The following is a 20,540-nucleotide window of genomic DNA, read 5'->3' as shown; positions in this document are numbered from 1 at the left end:
ACAGTGCTTCTGCTTGTGAACTCTCAAGAGAGCTGCCATGCACAGGATTAGCCATGAGTACACCTTCGAGAATTAGATAGATAGATAGGAGAGAGGAGGAGGATTCAGGATGATTTAACCCCTCTGCTTTCATGACTAAGACCAGATTTGGGAATGAGGCACAGTGTGAGCTAGTTACCTCGACATATCAAGCAAAAGCCCTCTTATGGTTCACCTTGAAGTATTCAGTATCTCATTCTTTTCTGGGCCCCTGTGCACAGTACCATTCCTCTTCTTTCATTCCAGGAGTCTGGGTAGGAACTGATGCTAGATACTTCAAGGTGAGACACAGGAATGTTTGACTGGGTGTGAATGGCCTTCTTGGTGCTGCATTGCAGCATGTTCGATGTGGGACACATGGCAAGAGAGAGGAAAGCATGTCAGATTATATTTAGTTAGCTTCTATCCTGCCTTTTGGCCTGAGCAGGCCCACAAATTTGCTCACAAGATGAATAAAAAACCATTAAAACGCCATAACATTCCAAGCAATATGGAACATTGCAACAGTCTGAAAACAGTGATCAACTTAACACTAAAGTAATGGTGAGTTCACGGTTAAAACCGCCCTGAGCCATTTTTGGAAAGGCGGTATAGAAATCAATCAATCAATCAAATAAATAAAATCAGAGAAGCAGCTAAAACCTACCTAAACCAGAGCTCTCTCAAAGGCCTTTGTCTTATGAAAAGTCTTGACCAAATACCTAAGGCCTGCTGATCCTGTGTCAAGTTCACCAAAGGTTTAAGGACATTGAACTGAAAAATGTGAATAACCCATTTTAGCAAGCTGAGCTTATTTTCCTTGCTTGCCAGGGAGGGAGTTTTTTCATGACTGAGTTCACACTGGAAACAGCACAATTTTGTCACATTTCTACTCAAGCTGTGCCTTTGTGATTGTCCAGTGGTTTGTTACAGTTGGACACCACATTCACTTTGACCAACTGTCATCCAGCTGACAGCAGCTGAACACATCTTGCCCATCTGCTTAATTGGAAACCTCTGTTGAATCCTCAGAATGATACTGGAGCATGTCAGCTGTTAACCAGGCAAGATTTAAAGAGTGGGTAGGAGCAGCTTGCCTCTAAAAATGCGGTGGGTGAATGGGACAAATGCATGCTTACAAACAAGGACTCATGAATGGCTGCAACTTATGGGTATACACCTGGTGGGAAACCCAGGTTTGCTTCTATATAATGTGAAAAAACCCTTTAGGAAGGGCTTATCTACGGATTGCAACACCAATCACAACATGCTCCTTTGGGAAGCATAAGAGTATAGATGGTTTGCTGAAATCAGCAGAAAGGGATGAGAACATCCATAGAATTCTTCCCTGGAGCTGACTTTGCATTTCTGTTGGCATTGGCTCTTTCCCCCCCATAAGTGAACAACTGTGTCCTAATTGCTGAACCAGCATTGCCCACAAGCAGGAGTACATGTGAAAACCTTTACAAACCAAAATATTTTTTCCTATGCACTTTTTTTTTTGTTATTTGTTATTCCACCCTTCTTGTGCAGAGGACACTTCCTGTAAGTAAAACATAAATAAATCAGCACATCATTCCCTTCTGTGCTAGTTCTCTGTTTGTAAGATTTATTTATTTTTACATAGGAAACCACTCAAAAATGTGATCTCACACTTGTAGCCTACACTGGTACAAAACCACTCTATCATCTCAGGACTTAATACCTCATACTGTCTTATGTGTGGACCAGGCCTAAATGATCAGCTGAGTAAAACTTTAGATCCCCCCCCCCACCAAAAAATAGGGCTTATCCTATTATACTTCTCTTTTTTTTTCAGAATGGCTTCACACCATTGTATATGGCAGCTCAAGAAAATCACCTGGAAGTGGTTAAGTTTCTTCTTGATAACGGGGCAAGTCAAAGCCTTGCCACAGAGGTAAATGTTCACTATGTACATTACATAAATATCAGAAGGTGGTTCACATATGCAAATTCCTCACTTGATGACTGATATGTTAAGTGGTATCTTGCCTGTGTGAATTATCCATCACAGGTAAAATGCTGCAGATAGCTCTTTCATATCGAGGCTCTTCTCACGATCTGTGAGAAGAGCCTCTAGGGGGTTTGCAGGAAGAGCGGGCTTAGCCACTTAGCCCGCTCTCCCTGCAGATGAGCAGACAGTCTGCTCTGGGCGGCCGCAGTGGCTGTCCACACAACTGCCAGCTCCATCATGGAGCCGGCTGGGGCTGAGGAGTTCAGGGGCCGTGCAGCCCCTGAAAGCTCCAGCATGCCCTGTGTGAGTGCGCAGGGCATGCTGGAGAGACCCCCGAGCCAAGAGGCTGCTTTTCAGCCTCCCGGTTGGGGGTCTCCTCGTGAGTAGCTGCGACAACTCATGAGCAGAAAAACCGGGTTTGCCGAGCACTTGCTCCACAAACCCAGTTTAAGAGGAGGGGGGGTTGGTGGGTTAACCGCCTGGAGGCCACCGGGCTCGCCTGCAAGCCCAGTGGTTCCCACGATCAGGCGAAATCGGGCTAGGCTCCCCTAGCCCGATTTCGCCTGATTGTGGGAATAGCCTCATCATCTTACCTCAAGATTCAGTGCTTTTCAGCAGACTGCCATTCATCTGAGTAACTGTACTGAGTTATCTACACATGTATGTGTTAATCAACAGTTTAAGAAAAATAAAAATTTTAACGCTTGACTGATTAAAAAGTGTATCTTACTTAACCACTGTCAGGGTTGAATATACCCCAAAGTAAATCACAGAAAGATGAAAATGAGGGGCTTGCCCTGAGCATGACACCAACTGCAATTTTAGAAAAAGTCAACCCTTCTAAGTGTTTTCCTTTGGCAGAACATGGACAGAACAGCAGCAAAGATAATAGTGTCTTTATACTGATATTTTTGCATATGCAAAAATGACACCAGAAAACATGAGCTTATTGTTTCATTTGGCATTCACTGCAATTTAGAGTAAAAACAACCCAAACACCACCAGAGTTTACACTGCAATTTAAACAAGTTGTTCTGCTAAGAACTAATCTGCCTACTTTCCTTTCACTATAATCTTAATTGATAATTACCATCTTCACAAATTAACTTACTTCAGCTTTATGTGTCACTCACTACAACTGTACCAAATTTGGTTCAAATAGGTTAGGCAGGCCACAAGTTAGCCAACTTGTGCTTCAACTGTTCAAACGTCCGCCATCTTGATTCAGGGTGGATGACATCATGACAAACTATGCCCTTGAGCCACCCCTATGTGTCCCTACAGTTGTAGCAAATTTGGTCCAAATTGGTTATGCGGTTTGAAAGTTAGCCCACTTGCGCCTCAAACGTTCATGCATTACCATCTTGATTTGGGGTGGATCACAAATTATGCCATGACTTGACTAGCAAGCCAGAGGTTGCCAGTTTGAATCCCCACTGGTATGTTTCCCAGACTACAGGAAACACCTATATTGGGCAGCGATATAGGAAGATGCTGAAAGGCATCATGTGCAGGAGATAGCAATGGTAAAACCCTCCTGTATTCTACCAAAGACAACCACAAGAGTTGACACCAACTCAAAGACACACTTTATGTTTGCCTACAACTTCTCCAAATTTGGTTCAAATCAGGTGGTTCACAAGTTAGCCCATTTGCCCCTCAAACATTCATGCATCTGCCATCTTGAATTGGGGTGGATGACATCCTTACCGACCACGCCAGAGGTGTGCCTAGGTATCAACCTTAAAATAAAGGGCTTGTTTCGAGCTCAAAATGAAACAGCCCCGTTTCGACTTGAAAAATTTTGAGTGTTTTGAGTGAGTTCCTGTTTAGAGCTGGATAACTGGTAGACAAGGCATCTGCTCCAGACTTGGCACATCGGCCTGCTTTGAAGGGCTGATCTATCCGCCACATGAGGCAGGTAGACGAGACCTCCACCCTGGACTTAGTGCATGATCCCAGCTTGGTAGACCAGCTCTCCTTGGGAAAAACAGCACTCCAAAAAAGCACTTGGAACACTTGAAACGTTCCAACTCGTAACATGGCTGTTCCATTCTGAGCTCAAAATAGGCTCTTCATTAGAATGCCATTTTGTTTCTAGCTTGAAACACTTTAAACAGCCCATTTTGAGCTCGAAACATTTTGCACTTCCGTAGTAGGGACACATAGGGATACGTCAACGGTGTGTTTTGTGATGGTGTCATCCACCCCAATTCAAATGGTGGATGCATGAATGTTTGAGGCACAAGTGAGCTAATTTGTGAACTGCCTCACTGATTTGGACCAACTTTAGTCCAGTTGAAGGGATAGTGAAAAGAAAGTAGGCAGATTAGTTCTCACCAGAACTTGTTTCCATTTCCCTAGGACAACTTGACACCACCACCACCACCACTACTACTACTTCAATTTATACCACTGTCTAAAGCTTTAACTTTGGATGTAATGATATATTTATACCCCTTAAATATTAAACTGTTGCATTGGTTTCCCTGGAAACATATCTGCTGATTGTTGTTGTTTATTGTTGGAAAGGATGGCTTCACCCCATTGGCAGTAGCTCTTCAGCAGGGTCACGATCAGGTGGTTTCCTTGTTGCTTGAAAATGACACAAAGGGGAAAGTTCGTCTTCCTGCTCTTCATATAGCTGCACGCAAGGATGACACCAAGGCAGCTGCCCTGCTGCTGCAGAATGACCACAATGCAGATGTGGAGTCTAAGGTTAGTTGTTAAAAACAAACAGGTTGGATGATGTGTATCTGGAGTATGGCTTATGTAAGAAAATCCAGTACGTTTTAGGTTTTATTGCTTCTGTTTGATTTAGCATGGGTTTAGGTCAGGTCTGCACCCTTTGAGACCACCAAGGGAAACGTAGCCCATTAGCCATGTATGGTGATATGCCAGTCACTTGAGATCCCATCTGTCTTTGCAGTCTCAGAAAGGCAGCAAAACTAGAAAGTTTATTAACCCTCTGGCAGGGCACTCGACATGGCTCTGGAGGGCTTAGTTTCCCTTGATGGGTCACAAGGTGTGCAGACCGGCTTTTCATTAATACTATCTCTTGTAAGAAGTATGTCAACAGCTAGAAAGGAAAAATGTAAACACAAGTCATTCTGTTTTTAAGGTAAATGCTAGTCACTGCAGCTGAGCTCCAGTAAGAAATCAGGTGTTAATGTTTTCCTGGGATCTGTTTCTTGGTGAAACTAGACTGTGACACTACAGTGTGACAAAGAGACAGAAATCAGGAGTGTAGTTTGTTTTTTAACCGTGAGTCATAGCACAGAGGCAACAGCGATGTTTAATCCCCCCCTCCACGCCCCACCCCCCGCTGCCAAAGGTAGGCATAGACTTGATGGCTAAAATGGAAAAGGGGATTTCCTGAAGCTCAGTTTGTGCAACAGGGAAATTATGAAATCTCATTTTTAATGCACAGCAATTGATGTTTGGGGGAAAATAGCCTGCCATTCAGCCTTGCTATCCTTCTGTGCCTATTTGTGCTTTCACCATAGCGTCCATACAGCGGTCATGAAGCTTTTTGCATCCATTATCACTGGTAGAGAACTAACCACTCATTTTTATCCCCTTCTTTGCTTCCAACTGTGTTAACCTAGATGATGGTGAATAGAACAACTGAGGTATATATAAAATATATTATATATGTGTATATATATATATATGCATCATCACTCCTCCACAACGTAGAGCTGCTGCATCATTTCTTCCTTCTCTTCTCTGCATTGCCTTTTAGAAGAGTAGAGACCTGCTTTAGATTCAGCAAAGTAGCATGTGCTAGAGAAGAACGTAGTACTCTATACCAGGGCTCTCTGCAGCTGAAACAGGTGTTTTAAAAGCAAAAGCATGCTTCCTTTGGAACTAACTGCCACTGCAGAAAAGCACCATTATGTGTAAGAGGAAGGCATCTAGGATTCCAGTGCTATATCAAATGTTTTATTAGCTGTGTCAAGAGCTGCAGACATCCCTGACACACGTTTGCATCTAGGACTTGGTTCCTTTAGACTCCTGCATGACACTTTACCGTCAGTGTCAACAAAATGGACTGGTTCTTCCAAGTGACTCTAAAATGTGTACACACTCTTCAGGTTGAGGCAGTGACAGCTAGCATGGCTAAAGAGGCTTGCTGATGATTTTAGAAATGTGTCGAGTTCCCTCTGAGGTTTCATACATTGCAGGGACTGATTGAATTGCTGCATGTTTTACCTTATTAAAAACAACAACAACTAGGAAAACGGCTTACATATGAAAACAAGTCACTGAGATGACATGTTTGGCTAGGCACTTTCTAATTAGAGTTGGGATAATAATATCATAATATTAACCCACTATGATTGCTCACTGTGGGAGATTGATCTTTTATCTTTTATAGGAGGAATCCTTTTTTTAAAAAAAACAACCTCATATTAATCTTTTTTTAATGGACTTTGATGTTTTAATTTGCATCTGCTTTGAATTTATTAAATCTATTCAGCAATTATTATCAGTGACTTCATTTGAACTTCTGCAAGAAAGCTTTATGAAATATTTAACTTGCGAAGATAATAAATACTGATAACATGTAGATATTCTCAATAAGAAATTAGTTTACCAAATTTAATGAACATTTTTATTGTATTAACTTTCTTTGGCATATTTTTTTTTTTAAATAGTTAAGCCTCTTATTCTGCTCCTCTTCTCCCAGAATAGGCATGGTAATTTCTTTCTCTTCTGCTTGGTATATTTTTATTCACAGTCTTCAAACATGTAATAAAGAAGTACAGTGATTGAAAAGTAATAGTAAAATGGATTATTGCATTGGATTGTATTCTGCTTACTAGAATTTGTCTTTACTGCAAGACGTTCATCTTAGGAGACATTGGAAGACATTTGAAAAAAATAATTTATGTTTTGCTTTTTGTGTGTGTGTGTGTTGTTGTTGTTGTTTTCTTTCAGAGTGGCTTCACTCCTCTTCACATAGCTGCCCACTATGGAAATATTAATGTAGCTACACTGCTTTTAAATCGTGGTGCTGCTGTGGACTTTACGGCAAGGGTAGGTGTTAATTATTAGGATTAATAGAAAATGCTTAAGTTTTACTTAAATATTACTTCTAAAGCTTGGTGCAGACGTTAATTATAGCACAATCAGTGCTTTGTCACCTTAGCCATACTGTATAGTTAAGTTACAATCCAAAACATTCTGTACAGCCATGTGCGGGGCCTCCTTAACATTTCATATGATTACAAAATCATACTGACGGATCACGTAATGTGTAAATAGTGTGACTAAGTGAGTTTGTTTGGACATGTCCAAACAGCTTGGACATATAGTGCATTGGTAAGGAAAAAAGGTTAAAAGCACAACACATGCCCCTTGCTTCACAGTTCTCACTCAGACCTTCTGGATTACAAACCAACTTGTGCATCGTACATTTTCCTGTTTGTGTGTGTATGTGTGTGTGTGTATAGATAGATAGATAGATAGATAGATAGAAGTTTATTCGGTCATTGACCAGCAAACATTTACAATAAACCAGTACGTATTTTAACAATAATATAACAAAACCTGGCCATAACATATATATGTGTGTGTGTGTATTTGTTTGTTTGGCTGTTTACAATTAGCTCCATGTTCACTCGGTGTGAAATACTCTATGGGTAGAGAGAACTCTTTCTGGCAGCTTTACGGCAGTAGAGGAATAATATTACAAAGCAATGCATTGACCAATCCACTCCATATTAAATATACAAAGCTCTCCCGCCCTGCCCTACATCTGTGCTCAGTATCAAAGCCCTATGCCAAGCCATTCTTGGAGATTTAAAGGGTGGGGCAAAAGGGGTACTTCACCCTTTTTTAAGAAAGCAAAGAGCAGATTCCTCCACATGGGGCTGGAATGATGGCCCAAGGGGAGCCTTCAGTTCCAGAAGTTTTTGCGATTTTCTACCATGAAACAAGCCACTTGTAGGACTTTTTAAATGGGTCTTTTTAAAAATTAAAAATATATATTGTTATTAAAGATCAATAGATTAAATATACAGAGCCCTCCCATCCTGCCCTACATCTTTGCCTGATATCAAAGCCCTATAGCAAGCCATTCCATAAATACACAGTGGAAGGAATAACCACAAAAGGGAAATCCCAAACCTTCCATTGCTGGCTCTGAGGAGAAAAGCAGAAGCTCAGCACAAGGCTGCAGGGCAGGGCAGAGGGTGTGCACAGTGCACTGGTGTTCTCTCTTCTCTGCTGCTGCCTGCAGGCAGCCTGCCAGTCCACACAGGAGAGTTTTAGGGAGGCCGGCAGAGAGGCCGCTGGAAGCCCTGCCCACCCACCGAACAGCTGATAGTCGGGGGGGAGGAGCTGTAGGCAGCCTGCGCCAGCACAAGGGGAGCCTGTCAATGGCGGGCAAGCCCCCCAGTCTTGGGCAGCCACATGCTCCCGGTGTGCGGGGTGTAGAGGAAGCTTCTCAGAACCCACGCCAGCTGCAGGGCAGGGAGGCAATTGTGGGGCTCACAGGAGTGCAGAACTGGGGGTGATCACCCTGGTCACCTACCCTAAGGACACCGGACAGCCCTGTGTGTGTTATGACAGAATGGCTGGTTTCATTGCACTGTGCTTAGAAACTCAGTTGGGCTGGCAGTGAGAAACAAACTGTGGAGGAGCAAAGCACACTTTTTTCAGCCAGGATGATTAACAGGGAAGTGCACCAAACGCAGAGGTGATGATAGACCAGAAGGGTTTGGAACAGCATTTCTTCATAAAGCATTTCCAGATGCTGGCCTCCCGAGGCCCTTCATAAATCTCACCCTTTCCACCTCAGCGAGGGGAGAATCTTGCCTCTAAAAGATTACATAGTGATACTGGGACCTACCAGTTTTTTTCTGATAGACCCCCTGGCGAACAGGAAAAATGTTGTCCATCTTTCATTCTTTTAAAACTTTACTAATAATATAATTCCTGTTATAATTCCCCCCACCCTCAGGACAAGTTATCATAGGGCTTTGAGGTGGGTGGGGTGCCAAATGTGCTTATTGAAGGCATGCCCCTTCCAATATTTGCAGGCTCTCTGCTCCTTCTCTTGACTGCACTGTATGAGGAATCATAGATTGAATAATGCAGTCTTTGTTATCCATCCACATAACTAAAATTTAATAACACTTCACATTTATATAGCAAGGCTCTGCCTACTCCTTGGGTAGGGCTGCCCGTGTGGAGTTCTCTGATTGAGTCTGGGTAGTCTGGGTTTTTGCCCCAGGCTATTACCCAGGTGGAAGGGCATGATGCTGCCTTCCCACCCCACTCACAGGTGGTGTGAATCGCCTTCGTGCTTTAGTGTGCAGATCACTGTACACATTTTATCCCAGTCATCCTTTCAAACAACCCTTATGGCCGAGAAAGTGGCTTGCCTGAGGCCACTGTGAGTTCATGGCAGAGGCAGGGTTTGATATGTGGACATCCTGGTTCACAACACTGTCTCTTATATTTTGTGCTACACCATTTCACAAGGAGCCTGTTAAACCTTCCTTAAGAAAACAAATCTAGCTACCATTACCTGTGCTGAGTCACATTGGGCTTGGATTACTGCAATGCGCTCTGTGTGAGGCTGCCCTTGAAAAGCATTCATAAAGTTCAGCTGGTGTCGAACATGTCTGCTAGATTATTATCTGGAGCTACTCAGGAAGACAGCATTACTGTAGTTTTGAAAGAACTGACTGGCTGCCAATTTGTTTCCAGAGTCAAATCAAGGTGCTGGTTTTGATGTTGAAAGCCTTAGACCTTTTGGCTCTTGTATATCTTAATTGCCTGCTCCTGAGTGAATCTATCCACTTTTCAAGAACTTCTGGCTCTGCTCGATGGGCCATCGTTAGCTGAGGCCTGCTTGTCATGCATGCAGGATAGGGCCTTCTTGGTGGTTGCTTCCAGACTGTGGAACTCACTCGCAGTAGAAACCCACTATCTTACTTCCCTCATGGCCTTCATTAACAGATTAAAAATATCCTTTTTGTTCAGGCTGTTGGCTTGCAAGGGGATCTTTGGTGAGCTTTTTAGCTGCTGCTAGATGTGCTATTTTGTCTGCTTTTTAGTCTTTTATTTTAGTTTTTATTATTTTCATCTTTATGTTTAATTAAAGATGCTTTAATTTGCTGTAAGCCACCTTCAGATCATAGATAAGAGTCAGCCTAAGTATGCAGATAAATATGATGACTGACATGAGAGAAATTACTCAGGAGAGGAGAGCTGGTCTTGTGGTAGCAAGCATGACTTGTCCCCATAGCTAAGCAGGATCTGCCCTGGTTGTATCTGAATGGGAGACTTGATGTGTGAGCACTGCAACATATTCCCCTCAGGGGATGAAGCCGCTCTGGGAAGAGCAGAAGGTTTCAAGTTCCCTCCCTGGCTTCTCCAAGATAGGGCTGAGAGAGATTCCTGCCTGCAACCTTGGAGAAGCCGCAGCCAGTCTGTGAAGACACTACTGAGCTAGATAGACCAATGGTCTGACTCAGTATATGGCAGTTTCCTATGTTCCTATGTACTCAAAGTAGTTCCATTGAAATTAAAAGGACAAGTTAGGCAGTGCCTGAGCTGCCTTTGTTTTGGGGAGTTTTGGCTAATGTACAAGGCATATCAGTCTAATATCACGGAGCAGAGTCCTGCTTAATCAAGGCACTGGATGTGATGATGATGTATGTGCTATAGCACCACCCACCCAGATGGTGCTTTGCAGGTACCATGAGGGCCTTGTCTCCATATGAAACTGCTCTGCCCTTCAATTTGCTTCACTAGTCTGCCTTTAACAAATATATGTTTGACAGGGCTTTCTCAATGGCAGTGCCATATTTGTGGAATTCCTTTGCCCCTAGAGACACATATATCATCTCTTGTGGTTTTTAAGCGACAGCTGAATACATTTTATTTTCAACAGGCATTTGCAGGCTAGGTTACTGTTTGCTCAGTGAAGACTGTATGTGTTTTTAGTCTTCTGTTTTCATGTTTTGCTCTCTTATTGTTTTTATACTGTTGTTATGCTATTTTGTTATTGTATGCTGCCTTGTGCTTGCTTTACAGGGAAAGGCGAGGCATGCCCTATTAAAATAGATAGATACACAAGGGGATAAGACCCTCCCTCCGGGTGCATACTGTCTAATTTGTAATAGTGTGTGGACAATGAATGGAAGTGGGAGAGAGGAGGACAGGGAGAAGGCAGGGTAACAAGGGAGCAAGTATCTTATAGGTATTTTCTGTCTCTTAACAACTATGACTCATAGTGCCCTACAGCACATAGAGAGATGGGATCTCCATCCTGCCCTTTGTCATGTGTCTGTGGGAGCATATTAGTTTGATCTTTTCTGGTGTGACGCAGTGAAGGTGTCTGTGCATTATCAAGCACTAAACAAGTTATGGCTTATGGCACACTTGTCGTTATCAGTCAAAGTACAAGACAGCCTGACATATTGCTGCAGGCATTGTTTATGGCACCAGCACTGGTCTGTTTTGAAGAAATGCCTACTGAGCAACGCACTCGCTTCTCTGGGTTGTGTGCTGCTACCTATGATAGTATTCAAGGCATCCAGTGCATCCCTGAGGCACCTTGCCAAAAAGCAGATGCCTTTCAGTTAACACTTAGATGGCTTTGCTCATCCATCAGGATGTAGTTTTTATTCTGCCAGCTGTTAGCCACTTCCCCAGAACCCAACAAAGGGCATAACTCAAAATTATCATCACCATCATCATCATCATCCTAGCATTATGCCTTTTGCTTTAAAAAAAATCATTGTTTTTCATTTGGATACATTGTTACATTTGGACAATTACATTAGACATTGCAGAGCACCATTTAGGCAATTCTGCAGGATGTGAAGAGCATCTAGCTACATCTTGGATCTTTGTGCATGAACGAGTCAGTTACGTAATAGTCCTGAATGTTCAGCACATTTGCATATGGTTGCCTTGATAAACAGAATTCGGAGATGGAGATGATGGAAGTGTGTGTGCGTGCATGTGCACGTGCAAACATTTACAGTCTCTCTTCAGAAAGGCCATACTGTGAAGTGAGTTAAGACCGCCACTACAGGCAGGGATTTTGAGAGCTCCTAAAAGAGGCAGAGAGAGGGGGGAGATTTTTGACTCGTGAAGGCACAGTCCATTGGGAAGTTCTCTTGTTAAAGCCTCATTGAAATGAGTGGGAGCTGCACAAGAATACAAGAACAGGTACTGGCTTTGCACAACTACTGTTTCAGTGGGGCTTTGTGAGCCCAGCAGGCTGACAGCAGCAAAGGCAATAGCGGTCGTGAGTTGAGAGTCAGGGGTTTTGTCAGACAGACAGAGGGAAGGAGATGGGAATAGGACAGACAGAAAGACCCAGGGGAAAGCTCAGACTTTTGTCCAATGCAGGTGCCACACCCAGCATCTGTAGAGCTGGTGGGGCCCACACCCTCCCATAAGGAGACCTCAGCAAGGTCCAAGGCAGCCAAGGAGAGAGAAACTGTAGAATCCCTTCAGCAAAAATTAGTGTGGCAACTAGTAGGGAGCCCAGGCACCTGGCTGTGAAGTGAATGAGAAGAGATCCACTCATGCTGGAGGATCTTGATGTTGCTAGAAGAGTTACACACAATAAAAGCAACAGTATAAAAGCACTGGACTCTTGCTGACTGACGTTGCTTTGCAGGTACAGAAGCCCTTCGATATTGATCTACTCCCCTGGGGTGACAAAGCTCTCACAGGCTTCCATAGGAGAACTTTCCTGATAGGTTGTGGCCGATGATACCTGTGAGCCGTGTGTGTGTCTCTGTGTGTGTGTGTGTGTGTGTGTGTGTCTGTTTCTGTGTTTCTGTGTGTCTGTGTGTTGATGGTGGAGAATCAACAGAATGTTCCATCTCAGACACCATCGTGTCTTGGGGTAGTCCTACCTCTCATAAAACATAACTATCATCTTATTTTCTGTTAGCAGAAGGTTGTAGAAAAGAACTGCTACTGTGAAAACAAGTTGTCCAAGCATTGTGTTGGTAGAACATCTTGATCAGAAAAAAAAAAGTCATAATTAATGTAATTGGCACTGGTGGTACGAAGACAGAATCCCTCCCAAGAGTTGTGCTCACATTGCTGCCTGAGAGTTGTGCTCACATTGCTCACACCACACATTTCCCAAGATGTGATGTAATGGGTAGAGGAGCAGGACTGGAAATGGGAGACTTAGGCTAGAGGTAACAGTGTTTAAGAAACATGCAGGTGGTATGGCTGTCTGTAGTGTACACAAGCATCCCCCACTCTGGTAATCTCTGGTCAAACAGGTCTTGCATGTTCTTGAACTCCTAATAAAATCTGCAAAATCTTTGAGCAGACAATATTGGGATTACATGACACATAGCTGTCCATTTATCATATCACTGTTAAAAACAACTATCATTTTCTCCAGTGTTTGATTTAAACCCACCATGAAGTTCATAAGGTTTTTTGAAGCAAGTCATGGCCTTTCAGCCTGTGCTGCCTTACAGGATTGTTGTAAGGATAAGTAGGATCCCTGATATATCCCATGAGTCTTGTAAGCTCCCTGATATAGGAAGTTACTCAAGGGCACCAAGTGATCTTCATGGCTAAGCAGGGATTGGACTGCTTAGCCTAATTCCAACGTTCTATGTGCCACTTTGGTGAGTCATCTGCATTGTGAAAGTGACTGTACCACAAGGACACTGATCTAACGGAGCATAAAAACAAACATCCTGAGAATCACAGTTTTCAAAACCTATGTAGTCCAAGTTAAGTACAAATGCTTACTTCCCATGCTGAGAATCACAGTTTTCAAAACCTATGTAGTCCAAGTTAAGTACAAATGCTTACTTCCCATGCTAACTGAGCAAAGAGGCACCTTTTAAAGGGCGATTTTCTTTATTGAAAAATCGCCCTATCCAGCCCCAGCACAGTGTCCCTCCAATGGCTATTGCTGGTGATGATTTTACGTTTCTTTTTAGACTGTGAGCCCTTTGGGGACAGTGTCCATCTTTTTTATTTTTATTTCTCTATGTAAACTGCTTTGGGAACTTTTGTTGAAAAACGGTATATAAATATTAGTTGTCGCTGCCACCATCATATTGAAATTGACCTTGATTACCTATATTTTCTTCCACAGAACGATATCACTCCATTACATGTAGCATCAAAAAGAGGGAATACAAATATGGTTAAACTGCTGCTTGACAGAGGAGCAAAAATTGATGCCAAAACAAGGGTAAGACTGACTATAAATTACCATATTATACTCATGGTATGTGTATCTGGAGACTTCCTATGGAGTATGATCTACTGCAGTGAATAGGATTTGTTTATTAAATATGTAAGAGTTTTTTTGTTTTTTGTTGTTGTTGTTTTTTAAAATAATACACACACACACACATATATACACACACACGCACATGCACACACGCTTTAAAAGTGGTTGCAGGGTTTGAAGCAGCAAGGTAGGCGACTGGAGCACAAGTGGAGGAGAACTTGGCTTGAATGTGACAGGACACAGCATAGAGCCCACTTGAAGGTTTATGAGGAAACGGTGCGTGCAGCGGTGTATGCAGCAAAAAACCCCAATTCTGGTCTGCGTGCATTGCTTCTGCAGGTTTGCGTTCAGGCTGTCCCGAGTTGTGAGGAGTTAGATTTAGGCTCCTTCCAGTTCAAACCAATCCCTGGGGACTTTGTTCTGTTGTGATGCTTTTATTGGGTTCTTTGAGGACAAAATCTCTTGTATTTGGGCTGACGTGGACTCCACTGTTTCTGCAGAGTCTATTAAGGTGGTGTCCAGCAATCCCTCTTGCAGTATTAGACTGGATCAGTTTCAATCTGTGATGCCTGATGATGTGGACAAGCTGCTTGGGATGGTGCAGCCTTTCTCTTGTTCTCTGGACCCTTGCCTGACTTGGCTGCTTCTGTCTATCAGGGAAATTGTTGGAGGTGGCCTTGTTAATATCTTTAATTCATTGCTGAGGGAGGGTAGGATGCCTCCTTGTTTGAAGGAGGCAATGATTAGACCACTTCTTAAGAAGCCTTCCCTAGATCCCTCAATGATGGATAGTTATAGGCCAGTCTCCAATCTTCCATGGTTTGGCAAAGTGATTGAGAGGGTGGTGGTTAACCAATTCCAGGCAGTTTTGGAGGAAACCGATTATCTAGATCCATTTCAAACTGGCTTTCGAGCGGGCTATGGGGTTGAGTCTGCCTTGGTTGCCCTGATGGGTGACCTTTACCAGGGAATCGACAGAGGGAGTGTGACTCTATTGGTTCTTTTGGATCTCTTGGTGGCATTCAATACCATCAACCATGGTATCCTTCTGGATCACCTGGGGGATGTGGTGATAGGAGGCACTGCTTTGCAGTGGTTCCACTCCTATCTTTCAGGCAGATTCCAGATGGTGGAGCTTGGCAACAGTTACTCTTCAAAACGGGAGCTATTATATGAAGTCCCTCAGGGCTCCATTCTGTCACTAGTCCTTTTTAACATTTACACGAAACTGCTGGGTGAGGTCATCAGGAGATTTGGTGCAGGATGTTATCAGTATGCTGATGATACCCAGATCTATTTCTCCTTACCATCATCACCATCATCATCATCTTCATCAGGAAATGGCATTCACTCCCTAAATGTTTGCCTACAGGCAGTAATGGGCTGGATGAGGGATAACAAATTGAAGCAAATTGAATCCAAGCAAGATGGAGATGCTCATTGTGGGAGATTGGAATTTGAGGGATGTGCTGGATGGGGCTACACTTCCCCAGAAGGAACAGGTACGCAGCTTGGGAGTGCTCCTGGATCCTGGCCTCATCCTGTTATCTCAGGTGGAGGCTATGGCCAGGAGCGCTTTCGATCAGCTTTGGCTGTTTCGACAACTGCGTCCATTCCTTGAAGAGAACAATCTCAAAACAGTGGTGCATCAGCTGGTAACCTCCAGGCTCGGCTATCACAATGCACTCTATGTGGGGCTGTCTTTGTATGTAGTTTGGAAACTTCAATTAGCTTAAAATGCAGCCAGATTGGTCTCTGGGGTAACCCGGAAAGACCATATTATGCCTGTTTTAAAACAGTTGCACTGGTTGCTGATATGTTTCTGGGCGAAATATAAAGTGTTGGTTATTACTTTTAAAGCTCTGAATGGCTTGGGTGCGGGCTACCTTAGCACCTTCTTCAATATGATCTCCATCGCTCTTTGAGGTCATCTGGAAAGGTCTGTTTCCAGTTACCATTGGTACATCTGGTGGTGACTCAGAACCAGGCCTTTTCTGTAGCTGCTTCTGGCCTATGGAATGCACTCCCAACAGATATCTGCAGTTTAGGCTTGCTGTCGACCTTTAAGAGAGCCCTAAATTTACTTGTTTGGCCTGGCCTTCCAAGGTTTTACAATTGTTTTTAAAGTATTCTAATTGGTTTTAAATGGTTTTTTATTGTTTTTATATTGTTTTTAGCACTGTGTCTTAAATGGTGTGTGTTTTTATGTTTTTTAAATTTGTTGTACACCACCCAGAGCCTTTGGATGGGGTGGTTTATACACGTAATAAATAAATAATGAATATATCCCACTTCCATAGCCCTAAGGCTCTTGAGATGGCTAACAATATCAAATCACAATATAAAAATGTAAATAAAACACATAAAACAGAATAAAATGAACAGCAGAGATACATAAAATGATATTTATTTAATAAAACAATCTCAAACATCCTCCTTCAGCTCAGACTCCTAATAAGAACCTTTTTGGCCTCTCTTCCAAAAAAACCCCAGGAGAGAGCTAGTCAGGTGAGCTTCCTTGGACAAGGAATTCCATGGGGGAGGCACCACTGCAGAAAAAGCCCTGAACCCTAGAGCCACCATCCAAATCTCTGGTAGTGGGAAGGGCACACAGAGCAAGGCCTCTCCTGATGATCTTAAGAAATGAAGAGGCATATACAAGAAGATGCATTCCATCAGGTTCCCTGGTCTTTCTAAGTCATTGTTGTTTGTGCTTTGACTGGCAGCAATTTTCTAGGGTTTCAGGCAGGAATCCTTACAGCCCTTCATGGAGATGTCAAGGCTTCAACCTGGGACCTGTGCTTTGGCCCCTCCTCTCTTAACAGTCAGAAAGTTAGGCAGAATAAATGTTTTCACAGCTTGTTTGAAAGCAAAAGCATGAGACCCTGTCATATCTTCCTTTTGAGGAAATACATTAATTCTGGCATGATTTCCAAAAAGGCCCTGTCTTTGGTATCTGCCAAAGATATCTGGGCAAGAGGCCAGCCAGAGGCCAGGGTCTGAGACGCAGATCTTAATGCCTGGATAGGTTCATGTAGGTGCAGGCAGTCCTTGAGATAACTTGGTCCCATGCCCTGTAGGGCTTTAAAGGTCTTAGCCAGAACTTTGGATTCGGCATAGACAAGCCTTGCAACTGGTGCCATGTGTGCAAATCACCTTGCTCCTACCAACATCCTAGCCGCTGCATTTTGAGCCAACTGAAGTTTTCAAACCATCTTTAAAGGCAACCCCACATCAAGTGTATTGCAGTAGTTCAGTCTGGTTTGACCAATATGTGGGTGATCAAGCTAGATCTGTCTTCTCCAGGTAGAGCCACAGCTGGTGAATCAGCTGAAACTGATTCTGAATCAAATGAAACTGATTTCATTGGAAGATGAAAATGAGAGGTAGGGCTGAATGTTATCTCTTCCACGTATTGGCAACACTGTAGCCCAGACCTCCAGATGACCAACGATAGAGTTTACAGGGTTCTATGTTGTTCCCTATGTTTTTTAACATGAAACCGCTACAACATAGAACCCTGTAAACTCTATCGTAAGTAACTATATCAGTACCCCATTGGGCAAAACTGTATGTTTTTCTTAGCTCCTGAAAAATGCAGCTCCTTTCTGTATGGCTGGGGCTAGGGAACATAGAACAAAGCAACCCAGAATTTTCTCTTGAGGCACAAATGACCAGGTTCAAACTATCATACGTCGGACACATTATGTGAAGACTCAGCTCCCTTGAGAAGTCCTTAATGCTGGGAAGAGCTGAAGGAAAGAGAAGAAGAGGAAGACCAGCAGCAAGGTGGATGGACTCGATTACAACAGCAATGAATGCACCACTGAGAGAGCTTAAAGGCCAAGTTGAAGACAGATCATCCTGCAGAGAATCTGTGGTGGCTAAGAGTCAACACCGACTCGATGGCACTTAATCAATCAGGGCTAGTCAGTATCAGAGATTCTGACAGATCTGTATCAAAGCCTATATCAGTATTGGAGTTTAGAATTCCATGTAGTACTGAGAATTAGGATTCCATGTATATCAGTATTGGGGATTAGGATTCTATGTAGATAATATGAAGAGCCCACAGTGGTCAAGGTCAAGATTCATTAATTATTTAGCACATCTTTTTACCGGCCCATATGTAAATCTCTGGGCAGTTCACAATCTAAAACACAAAACATGAACACAAAACAATTTAAAGATAAAACTCTAAAAATTTAAAAATGTGAACTAAAATCCTGCACAGCCATAGGCCACTGCATCAAATATAAAAACAGTTTACAGGCGGCGGCCCTCATCACTCACGGTTCCAGCAACCGCAGTTTGACATATCCACAGATGGGTCTGAGGTACTCAGTTTCTTTATCTGCAGTGTGAAAACAGGCTAAAATCAACTTATTTGTGGTTGTGGAGTGACTGGAAGTGACATTTGGCATCATTTCCGGCCACCATTTTAGAGCACAGAGCCATTTTGAGGCTCTTCCTTTAAAAAAAACAAACAACTTTTTTCCTGCCAAATATTTCCTGACCTGGGGGTTTTCAGGGGCATTTCTGGAGCCTCGCAGCCCTGAAGAGCAAGGTACTGTGCATTCTTCCTCTTATTTCTCCCCCTGTCCCACTGTTTAGGCATTTTTAGGCATTTCCCCCACCCCCGTTCGGAACTTAACCCCACCATTCCCATAGAGTTATGTTTTCATTATTTGCAGTTTCGTTATCTGCAGAAATTGGCAGGAACAGAAACCCCTGCGAATAACGAGGGCCACCTGTATTCTAAAATCGGGTATATTTCAAATTCCAAACATTCTTTATATACTACTTGGGGCATTGATTTTACGATACATGAAGGAACATTTTGTTTTGAGCCTCCTAATGGTTGCACAATATTGCACAGTCACAAATTACATAGAGGCATGTATTTTCTCACCTTACACTAGTAGAGGGGATTTTAACCTTTTTTAAAACAAGTGTTCCACTTCTGTCTGAAACATTCAGCTTATGTACCCTATAGAGATTTTTACTGTGTGTGTGTACACACATGCACACGAATGGTGAACTTGGACTTAATCCTGAGTGGTGCCCAGGACCGGGTGTGAGATATCAGAGTTGCAGAACCATTGGGTAGCATTGACCAAAGTGTGATTCAGTGCAGCATATATGCAGTCCACCAGGCAGGCAGTTGGCCCCTTAGATGGTGAGGGCATGAAAGGGATTTTTAAGGAGGATGGCAGAGAAGCTGAATGATTTCTTTGCATCTGTCTTCATGGCTGAGGATATTGACCATATATCCTCTCTGGAATTGAACTTTTCAGGTTTAGCAGCTGAAGAACTGGGCTAATTTGAGGTGACAAGGGTCCAGGGTCTCCACACACACCCAGGGGTCCCCAAATCCTCTTTGGTCTGTCCTGGGTGGTGTGGTTTATGCTCTCTAGAACCTACATGTTAAAAAAAATGATGCTTAACTTGCAGCGGGGGGCCTCCAAAGCCTTTAGGTCCATTCTCCAAAATTAGCTAGATGCAACTCTGCCTCCAGGGCTTGGTACTGGGACCATTACTCTTTAACTTTTCAAAAATGATCTAGAAGTTGGGGTAAGCGGCGAAGTGGCCAAATTTGCAGATGACACTAAGGGTAGTCAAATCCACAACAGATTGTGAGGAGCTGCCAAAATATCTCTCCAACTGGGGGAGTGGGTGACAAAATGGCAAATGCAGTTCAGTGTAAAGTGATGCACATTGGGGCAAAACCCCCAATTTCACATATACACTAATAGGATCTGAGCTGTCAGTGACTGACCAGCAGAGCTCACTGAAAGTGTCAGCTCAGTGTGTGGCAGCTGTGAAAAGGGTTAATTCCATGCTAGGAATAATTAGGAAGGGGATTGAAAATAAAAATGCTAATATTATAATGCCTTTATACAAATCTATGGTGCGACCACATCTGGAGTACTGCGTACAGTTCTGGTCAATATATCTTAGGAAGGATATTGTAGAACTGGAAAAGGTGCAGAAGAGGGCAAACAAGATGATTAGGCTCCTGGAGCACCTTCCTTATGAGGCTAGGCTACAGCATCTGAGGCTCTTTAACTTAGAAAGAGGCAACTAAGGGGAGACATGAGTGAGGTGTATAAAATTATGCATGGAATGGAGAGGCTGGACAGAGAAATTTTTCTCCTTTTCTCATAACACTAGAACCAGGGGTCACCCCATGAAACTGAAGGTCAGGAAATTTAGGACCAACAAGAGGAAGTAATTTTTCACACAGCGCATAATTAATCTATGGAATTCTTTGCCATGGGATGTGGTGATGTC

General features: G+C 43.1%; 1 protein-coding gene across 34 annotated transcripts in view; it reads left to right on the top strand.

Annotated features, from left to right (window-relative positions):
- Positions 1 to 20,540, top strand: part of ANK3 (ankyrin 3) — a 661,543-nt gene that overhangs the window by 431,083 nt on the left and 209,920 nt on the right. For 25 of the 34 annotated variants that reach the window (XM_053306987.1, XM_053306988.1, XM_053307002.1 and 22 more), the window contains 5 exons: positions 1,838 to 1,936; positions 4,526 to 4,711; positions 5,602 to 5,625; positions 6,938 to 7,036; positions 14,106 to 14,204. In XM_053306987.1, coding sequence (XP_053162962.1) covers positions 1,838 to 1,936; positions 4,526 to 4,711; positions 5,602 to 5,625; positions 6,938 to 7,036; positions 14,106 to 14,204 — 507 coding nt within the window. The remainder of the gene's footprint in view (positions 1 to 1,837; positions 1,937 to 4,525; positions 4,712 to 5,601; positions 5,626 to 6,937; positions 7,037 to 14,105; positions 14,205 to 20,540) is intronic. The other 9 variants (XM_053307003.1, XM_053307000.1, XM_053306999.1 and 6 more) reach the window with 1 other exon arrangement.

The sequence above is a fragment of the Hemicordylus capensis genome, chromosome 3, assembly GCF_027244095.1.
Source record: "Hemicordylus capensis ecotype Gifberg chromosome 3, rHemCap1.1.pri, whole genome shotgun sequence".
In the NCBI taxonomy this organism is placed as follows: domain Eukaryota; kingdom Metazoa; phylum Chordata; class Lepidosauria; order Squamata; family Cordylidae; genus Hemicordylus; species Hemicordylus capensis.
The sequence above is the reverse complement of the archived record's forward strand: the minus strand, read 5'-3'. Positions and strand labels throughout refer to the sequence as shown.